The following is a 10,369-nucleotide window of genomic DNA, read 5'->3' on the forward strand; positions in this document are numbered from 1 at the left end:
ATATCGGGTAGACACCGCAACAATGTGTTTCCCAATGTTTTTGACCCCCTTCGCATCAGCCCTTATTCAATGTAGTTACAATTTATCTGGTTGACTCCCCAACAATGTCAGTAACATTGTTATATACATATATACACATACAATATATATGTTCTAACAATAGTATGAAGTAAGAATTGAATAAAGAGTCAATCTAGCATTAAATAACAGAACACTTAATCTGTTCCTCTAATGTCTTTTAAATGAATATTGAATACACATTGTTTTGAAAATAAGAAAACCCAACGGTAGTTAATAATAATTATTAGCAAATATGGTAAACTCTTTGCACAAAACATGAAAAATAAATTTTAATTATTGACATGGAAGCAACAACGTTTTAGCTAAAAATGATCGAAACTTGTTATGTTTAACTGTTATTGTACAGTAGTAAAAAATAGCCTATATTCTGTATTTTGTCGGTAAAAATAATAAAATTGATTGAGATTGTAATTGAATATTGTAATTTATATTTAGTTTTTATTAGGGTTTTATTTTGATCATGGCGTTCGCTTATTGAAAACATAAAATCCAAGAACATTCTAGCGAGTGTCAATAGGAAATAATCAAAAAAATGCATCAAATAAAGCATAAAAAACTGCGCATCTTAGAAAGCAGAAGAGATGCCAATACATCGCCAAACTGTGCGCTACGCTTGTCCGCAGGAGGAATTGCTTTGGGACGTACCTTCGAAACTGGCCCAAATAATTACATTTCTTGATGAACTGCGACTCACTATTGTGCTACAGGTATAGAACGGGTAATACAATAGCTCTTAAATGGTGCAGCATATTACACAACCGAATACTAATACATCTACATTTACATCTGATCATAGTTTTTCAGGTGCTAATGAAATTTTTTTTGCACCAAAGGCCTATTCAAACTCTACTGAGCTCCTCGTCAGTTCCAAAGACAAGAGACCTTATACCCTAGCTCCTAAATAATGATTAAACTTGTACTTTATAAAAATTTATTCAAAAATTGTTTACGCTCAAGTTAAATTATCTTTCACATTATTTGCGTTTTTTATTATATCATTTAATTTATTACGAGACAACGTTGTTAAGAAAGTTAACCCAGGGTTAACATGCTAAAGTTAGTACATGAATAATAAAAATTAATAAATGTGAAAAATTAGCTGCTATAGCTGTTTACGTTTTTACAAAACTATTACATTGGGCTGGACAAGTATTATTCAGTTAATTATAATGTAGCATAAATTTTCATCATGACTGGACACCTAACACATATTTCTCATTCTCTCTCTCACTCTCTCCCTCTCCCCCTCTCTCTCACTCCCTCTCACTCTCTGTGTCACTCTCTCTCTCACTCACTCTCTCACACCCTCTCTCTCTCACTCTCTCTCTCTTTCTCTCTCACTCACTCTCTCTCACGCTCTCTCTCTCACTGTCTCTCTCTCGCTCATTCTCTCTCACCCTCTCTCATCTCTCCCTCTCCCCTCTCACTCACAAACTCTCTCACATACACACACACTACTTTAAAGAATTTTTATTTTCAAAACCTACATCACACAAGACCACATATCACTCTCTCCACATAATCTAAGATAAAAGTTTACATGTCAGGGCGTGATATGACTTTCACTGAACCGTTAAAACGCCATAAAAATTAATAATAATAATAATAATAATTCAATTCACTAATTTCGTGGTCCGCTTGACCAGTTAATATCTTACAATTAATTAAGGTTTTCAGTTGAGTTAAAAAACTCAATGGCACGAGCGAGACTCGAACCCACGATCTTCGGCTTGATACGCCGCTGCTCTACCACTTAGCTATCGAGACCTCGATCCACTCGGACACCAACTTCCAAACTTCGGAAAATTCAAAAGGTGCGGTTGAGGTGGGAAGTTGGTGTCCGAGTGGATCGAAGTCACGATAGCTCAAGTGGTAGAGCAGCGGTGTATCAAGCCGAAGATCGTGGGTTCAAATCCCGCTCGTGCCACTGACTGTTTTATCTCAACTGAAAACCTTAATTAATTGTAAAATAATAATAACAATAATAATTAACACCTAATGTAATAAAATATGACTTTCGTAATAAGTCTTTCCTGGCAAAAAATAAAAATAAAAATAAAATAAAAATATTCCAATAAATATTCGGTCACGATTTGCAGTTAAAAGGGTCATATTGACATTTTAGTCAATAATGATTCATATTTTGATATGATCAATTATACTTTATTGAATTAGTAATATGTAATAATAACACTTAATTGAATTGAAAACAATACAAGAAAAAAATAATGAAAAATATTGAATAAACATTAGTGGCATGAGTTGAAAATTGGAAAAAATGTAATTAAAATATATAACAAAATATAGGAAATAAATGATCTAATAAAACTGACGTATTTGATTCATTTCAGAAACAATTGAAAATTTGATATATTGAACTGTTGTGTGTTGAATTAATATTGAATAAACATTACTGACTAGGACCCTGAGTTGAAAATTGAAAAAAAAAATATATAATTAGAATATAAAACAAAATATCAGAAATAAATGATCAAATAAAATTCAAATCAGAAATAATTGAAAATTTGATATATTCAACTGTAGTGTGTTGAATGAATATTCAATAAACATTAGTAACTACTATTATGAGTTGAAAATTGAAAAAAAATGTAACTAGAATGTATAACAAAATATGGGAAATAAATGATCAAATAAAACTGACGTACTTGATTCATGTCAGAAATAATTAAAAATTTAATATATGCAACTGTTGTATGGAATGAATACTGAACAAACATTATTGATTAAGACTGTGAATTGAAATTTGAAAAAATGCAATTAGAATATATAACAAAATATGGGAAATAAATGTTCAAATAAAATTCAGATCAGAAATAATTGCAAATTTGATATACTCAACTGTTGTGTGTTGAATGAATATTGATCGTTAACTATTATACCCCGTGACCCTTTTTTCCGCCTTCGTTACACTACAAAGTATTTCTTTTACCCTGTCCTGTCGTTAAAAAAAAGAACAGATTTAAAGGATTGTAATTGACGCGAGATTTAGGGGGGAGCGAGGAGCGGGCTGGCGAATGTGCGCATTGCGGAGCCGGCTGGGCGGTCAATCGTCGGAGGCGAGGCGTCCTCCGGATGCGCACGGGCCGCGCTCGGGCTCCGCACCTGCCTCCGCCCTTTTCTCAGTCCAAGCCCGGATGTCGGCGAAAAAGAACTTCTGCCGCTTCACCCGGCTTCAGGACGACTACCTCATCCAGCTCGTGTCTGCACAGCCGCTCATCTACGACCCCAGCCACCAGTACTACAAAGACCTTTCGGTCAAAGATAATGTCTGGAAGGAGATATCTCTATCCATTATGAAAACCGGTACTTGTCTTAGTTTTATTTACCTTATTACATTTTATAAACGTTCTTATCGTGAGTTGAGTTATTTAGACATGGAATACGCACATATTTTGATTCTGTTTATAAGAAACAATCTACACATATTATGCAATGCAAAATAAACTGATAATTACGATCATTTATGGTACATGACACGTGCTGGAAATCAACATTGAACATTCTTATCTTATGAATGTACTTTTTTTAATTATTATTCTTTTTTACCTAAGTTCTTTTTTGAGATGAAAAAGTCATTGTCACGAGTGTGTTTCGAACCCACGACCTTTGGCTGAATTCGGTGCTCTAACAAATTGAACTAACGTGACTTGTATTTACTCAGACTCCAACTCCCCATCTCAACCTACAACCTTTCGCATTTTAACTCTTTTTGCCATTTTTCATATGTCGTGTCCCATCCTCAGCGACTTATGAAAATGGCCACGGCGACCTGTTAGTGACTTGGTGTGCTGAACCAATGTTGGAACTCTTTTTCATTTAATTGTGTGGGTTAAAATAAGCCATGAAGCCATCGCCATTTTAAAACGGCGTGGAAGATAGTAAGGCACTTTGAGGAAACGGTTTGGGCTAGTGGGTTAGGGTGAAGGTATAGTTTAAAGTGGAAATTGAAGAAGGTGTTCCCATAAGATCGTTCACGAAAGAGATTTTAAGATCTTTTAAGATGGATCGTTGATTGATGGCATAGAAAGAAGCATTGAGGATACGGCGGAGAACTTTAGATTGAAAATATTGAATTTGTTGCGGATGATTTGGCCCACAGTTCGACAACGTGGGTCCAAATAGGTCTATGAGTCTTTTATTTGCGGTTAGTTTGTTATGTATACATAGGGTTGATTTTGGTTCCAATATGTTCTGAGTAGTCTATATCTATTGTTAAGTTCTTGCCGTTCTACTTGTGGATGTGGGTTCCATGAAGGCCTACTAAGTAAAGCTCAAGGTTGCGGACTTGGTTCGATGGTGTACTATCTAGTTGTTACTGTGCACTGGTGGGCAGGTTTGACGTTTGTGCATAAACGTAACTTGTTGGCCTTTTTGTTCGTTTAACCTGATCCGCCACAGATTGCACTAGTCGGTGAATGATATAATGAATGTTCTTAAGAAAAACATGTCCTGGTAGAGAACGTCACTACGAATCTATCCTTCTGCCCATTGCGTCATCAGATGTAATCACAAACGGACCGATCTGGATCACTTGTTGAGTGGTGACTTATGACTTTAAAGTGTGATGACCACTTTTTTATTCACGAACAATCTGGATCTCGTGTCTGGATGAAAACCAAGCAATATGTCATTATAGCCTTACCGTCCTTGACGGAGTTGGATTGCATCGGTCTTCGAAGAAATTTTAAATCTATCTATTGACACCGAATTAAGTCAATTTGTACATAGCTTTAGCATTTTTGGACTTTAATAATGATTTTAACAAAGGTCGAAAGTATAGCAGTAACAACTGAAATAGCGTTTTCATCCAGATCATATCGAGATTCTGATTATTCGTGCAGAATCACACTGTCATTGTAAAAGCCTTTTGACATGACTACATGCTCTCTGTGACGGGTGTTTCACACCTTCAGGTGTCGTTTTAGTCGCTTCGTTGGAAGTTTTTTTAACCAAAGTTTTCAAAAAGATGAAAATAATGCTTCAGAAAATAACTTTCTTTTTCAAAACTGTGTTATCTAAGAGTTTTTTTTTTCTAAGGGTCTTAAATACCAGATTTTTTAACTTGACGTGATCTTTGCGAAATTTTATTTTTAAGCAGTATTCATTGGTATATGGTAGATCTCGTCGCAGGCTCCGTCCAATTTTGTTTAACGTTCCTAATTGTATTTCAGTTGAGGAATGCAAAGTGAGATGGCGGTCAATCAGAGATCTTTACAACAGGAAGAAAAAGGAAGTACTGAAAAACCCCGGATCTGCTAGAGCGATAAAATGGGAGTACATGGACCAGCTTAGCTTTCTCGACAGGGCGGGCCATATAAAACAGTAAGTGACAAATCGATTCTAAGAACTATTCCTTTGTTCAGACCGTAACAAAGTCTGCCAGCGCTGTCAACAATGCCGGACTTCCAATTTTGTCTGTCCTGTTAGTTGGACCTTACAACCAGAGGTCAATTTAGTCATGAAAACACATTCATTTTTAAAATACATTATCAATTGGTCAAACGGACCACGAAAATTAGTGAATATATTATCAAGTTTTATTTATGCTGAAGGCGAAAAGCTATACTTAAAAGTTATATTTAACTTAAAGCATGTAACACTGTTGTTTGTACAATTGGAATAGACGTTCAGATAAAAGTGCGTAAACTCCAATCGAGGAAAGGATCTTTGAACAAGGTTTTTGTTTGGCTTGACATTTTTATTGCTGTGGGACAAGAAATAAACCCAACCGAAGCACGCTTTATTTAGTTGCCCATTTACGAAGTCTTGTGATTTGCGAGTTATGCCTAATAAAAAAAAGTGTTTTTATTTAAAAGCTACTCCATCCTTCTTTGTATTAAGTGGCAATAAAATCTTAACTAGCGACAATATCATTAACATATTATTTATTTTTTAAGTCGTAAGGGAGTTTGATAAGGGTGCGATTGTTAAATTGAATCTAGATAGAAAACGTCTTGCTAATGATAGCTGGCATTGATAAACAAACACTAGTAGCAAAACGTAAAATAAAAATAATAAAACGCAATATAAAATATTACATTAAATAAAGAATATAGGCAATATTATTTTATGGATACTGAAAATCCTTTAACAATTCTACTAAATTATGTAATTTGGGTTGTTCCTTATAAACAAGAAAACAATAATACGTTTAATAAGTTGTTAAGCACTTGTTTGCACTTTCTTTTATGGCATTGATTACTAACAACTTTCTTCCGACACAATTTCCAAACAATCCACAAACAAATCATACGTGCGAGAAAAAAATCGCTAACCAAAGTGTCTGATAAAAACAAAGCGATATAAAGCGGACCCTCGTTCAACGACACGGTTTATTAAATGGGGTGGCACATCAGTTAAGGCTTAAGATACTTCAATGAAGGGATCTCGGGTTCGGATCTCAATGGGCCTGAACCCAAAAAACAAGTTTACAATTTAAGTCACTAGGTTTCGTGTCCGCTTGATCAATTAATATCTTTCAATTCATTAAGGTGACTTCGATCCACTCGGACACTTGAAAAATGGCAAAAAGGAAGGAAAATTCAAAAGGTGGGGTTGAGATGGGAAGGTGGTGTCCGAGTGGATCGAGGTCACGATAGCTCAGGTGGTAGAGCAACGGCGTATCTAGCCGATGATCGTGGGTTCGAATCTCGCTCGTGACACTGACTTTTTTATCTCAACTAAAAACCTTAATTTATTTACAATAACTTGTCTTATATAATATTTATATTTATAATAACTTAACAACTGTTAAATGTGGATAATTTTTTTGAAAAATATAAGACCTAGTGATGACCTAGAAGGCCGGGTCGAAAACTTGGCAAATTTGGAATTTTGTTTTTATGTTCTGACCCTACTACTGATAATTAATAGATAAAACCAATCTTTGAGTGGTCGGTATGCATGTCTTCAATATGTATTTGTCCATATTTGTATGGACATATATATACATCAAATCGTGATATCAAATCTTTTATACACAGTTGAAACGAAGTTAGAACATTTGGCATCAACCACTTTGTTGAAAAAATAAATCCATTGCAGGTTTACGAGATAGATAAATTACCAAAAAACGGCAAAAACGAAGTAATAAATCTACACCGACCACGTTTTATTGCGTGAACTAATTTGCATTTTAAGTGTTTTACTCTGTTTTGATCGTGCCGACCGACCAGGCACAGCCGGAATCGCAAACATCTAATGAAATTTATTTATTGCTTAATACAGGTTTATCTATTAATCTGTAATCAATCAGTATTCAGTAATTATATTTACATGCGTAATGTTTAGTAACCGCTAATTAATGACTATTTAAAGATCATGAGATGGGGTCTGATGTGACGTAGGTTTAGAAAAATATTTTCTTTATCGTGCCAACGTTTCGATCCTTATTAAGATCATCTTCAGGGCCATGTTTTGCCTGCATTTCAATAAAAAGGTTCTCTGATTGATTGCAGATGCTAGATCCATTCCATTGATAGCGATGTCCCTCAGAATACTCTTTGCTTATTGTCCAAGGAATAATGCCAGGGCATCAACAATGGATATATTTTGCTGATTGGTTGAAGCGTCGAACACGTCGGGGATTGGTACAACTACACTCTGTCTCTAGGGGATTTTTTCTGAAATCGAAAGTTTTTTTGGTCGAAAGAGATATGAGGACTTAAGCTAACAACTTGGATTCATCACTTTCTTAATCTTCAGTTTTGTCGACTTCTCATCATTTTTTTTAACGTCAATGAGGATTTTTGTTGTTTTATTAATGGATGTGTTCGGTTATTTAATTTATTGTTAAAAAATGTGCTAAAGCATGGCAGAGCCTCGGTTCCTTTTGTTGTAGTTTTTTTTTTTTTTTAATTAGTGCTTTTTTTATAATTGTAATCAAAAGCCTTAATTTTTCGTTCTTTTGCCACTGTTCTTTGGACGGGGAAAGATTCTCAACAATTAAGTTTTAATTTTGTTTGTTTATATCAATAACATACTTAGTGTCGTAATAATGTGTAATTGATATCTGTTCATAGAATCCCATGTTGTTCCTCGTTATTTTCATGTAGAAATGACACTAAACCTTCATCACACCACACCGCACCTTACGATCTCCAAACAGTCATTAATTAAAGGTCAGTAAGTACTACACATTTCTACACGAGAAGAACGAAGAAGAAAACTGGATTACACATGGACAACAAGCAAAGAGGATTTTGAAGGACATCGCTATCAATGCAAAAACTGGCATATACAATCAATCAGAGAACCTTTTTGTTGAAATGCCGGCAAAAAAATGCCCTGAAGATGATCTCAATAAGGATCGAAACGTTGGCACGATAAAGAAATTTTTTTTAAATCTACATCACACCAGACCGCATCTCACGATCTCTAAATAGTCATTACATTAACGGATGTCATTATTTGAAATAGTTGTAAAAAAAATACGATTGCTTTTCTAAAAGAATTAGAGAATGAAACCGAGTTCTGTTTTCATGTTTTAGATCCATTTCCAAATTTGAAGGAGAATCACAAGAAGGAGATAGCTACCAGGAAGACGCGAAAGAAGAAGCAGAGAGGGATTTCGAGGAAGATATTTGCCTGGAGGAGTGCCCGGACATGTTGTCTGGAGAAGGAGACGAATTCAGACACAACCCGATTGAACCTGAAATTAAGATTGTCAAGCCGAAGAGGAGGAGGATTAACGGGCAGCTACGATCCTCGCCTAGTTACGACTACTACGAGCCGCCGTACATCGACCGGGACCCGATTTCTCTGTTTTTCGCCAGCATGGCACAGACGGTGATGACATTTCCGCCCACCCTTGCTGCGGAGGCAAAGGAGCGCGTTTGTCGCATCATAACCAGCCTCGAATACCGGGCCCACGTAAAAAACGATCGATACGCGCCATCGGAGGCTTCGAGCAAAGAAGGACACAGTCCCACGCGTCTGGACGATTCTTAGACTTGCTCATCACTGATTTCATTTCAGCTGTCTTTTTTCAATGTTATTTGATGAGGCAATTTTTAAACATGGAAACTATTAATGGTCCATGATGATTATCTGGAATTATAAGGTTCAATCTGTGAGTATTTTCTCTAATTACATTTTATCTTGTTCCAATCTCTTCTATAAATGTAGACATCCAAAAACACACTCATAAAAAGTACTTTTTATTTTTTTCAACAAGTATCTATTTCGGATGCTTCCCGCTCCCCTTCATCTGCCGTTTTTACTTACAGAATACAAAACAAAACCATCAAATATTCAAAAACAACATGTTCCCAATTAATAAAAGTAACTTACGTGACTAGCAAAAATGAAACTCTTAAGGTTATAATTTACACAATAGGCCATTGTTTTAAATGATCTTTCTTCTGGCGTTACGCGTCATCAACAAGTTAACTAATACATTATGTTCATTTTTAATCGTTTATTTATCCATTAAGCTGGAGAATCATTCTTTGTCGTGGATGCAGAAAGACATCATCAGTGTTGGTAAAACCTCCCTCACAAAAATTGAGGGACTGTACCATTTAAATTATTTTCCTAGAAATAAGGACAATTGATTTATTTTCGAGAAGTCCACACAAAACTTTGGTACTGAGAACCACCTGATGATAGTAAGAATACAAAATTCTCGGATTTTCCTCTGCCCACGTTCAAAAATTCTAACGGTTTAGAATGCCATTAAAAGCGAACTCGGATTCATCAGTTCATAGGATGTATGGAAGAACGTTTTCTTCAGCCTCTCAAATCAAAACTTGTGCAAAGAACGTCAGACGCCTGTCGTAATCAGAGTCCCAATGTCTTGGACCATATGAAATCGATACGGCTTAAAATTGTAAGTCCGGAGTACACCTCTAACTTTATTTTTAAAAAATCTAAAACCTTTCCAACATTTGGGAGAGAGGAATTTGGAGTTTCGCGAACGTACAGTAAAATATCAGCTCCTCGTCCTGAAATCCCTGGACGAGATGAGAGCGATACGGCTTAAAATTGTAAGACCAGAGTACATCTCTAATTTTATTTTATTTTTTTTTAAACTTGAAACCCTTCCAACATTTCAGAGAGAGGAATTCGGATTTTCGAGAACATACAATAAAATCCAATATGTTTAGTGGTCTGATTAACCGAATTACTTGTCTCAATTAATTATTCTTTTTAAGTAAGGTATTGGTTGAGATTAAAAAAGCCAGTTTCACAAGCGGGATTCGAACCCACGACCTTCGGCTCAATACGCCGCTCCTCTAACCACTTGAGCTATCGTGACTTCGATCCA

At 35.6% G+C, this 10,369-nt stretch overlaps 1 protein-coding gene across 1 annotated transcript; it reads left to right on the forward strand.

The window, feature by feature from the left end:
• Positions 1–3,087: 3,087 nt before the first annotated feature.
• LOC106673763 lies at positions 3,088–10,127 on the forward strand. The gene is made up of 3 exons (XM_014405992.2): positions 3,088–3,405; positions 5,274–5,424; positions 8,592–10,127. The coding sequence occupies exons 1-3, from the start codon at positions 3,117–3,119 to the stop codon at positions 9,049–9,051; spliced, it is 900 nt and encodes a 299-aa protein (XP_014261478.1). The 5' UTR covers positions 3,088–3,116; the 3' UTR covers positions 9,052–10,127.
• The last annotated feature ends 242 nt before the right edge of the window (positions 10,128–10,369 follow it).

This window comes from Cimex lectularius, unplaced genomic scaffold (genome assembly GCF_000648675.2).
Source record: "Cimex lectularius strain Harlan isolate CLEC.00 unplaced genomic scaffold, Clec_2.1 scaffold6, whole genome shotgun sequence".
NCBI classification, from domain to species: Eukaryota; Metazoa; Arthropoda; class Insecta; order Hemiptera; family Cimicidae; genus Cimex; species Cimex lectularius.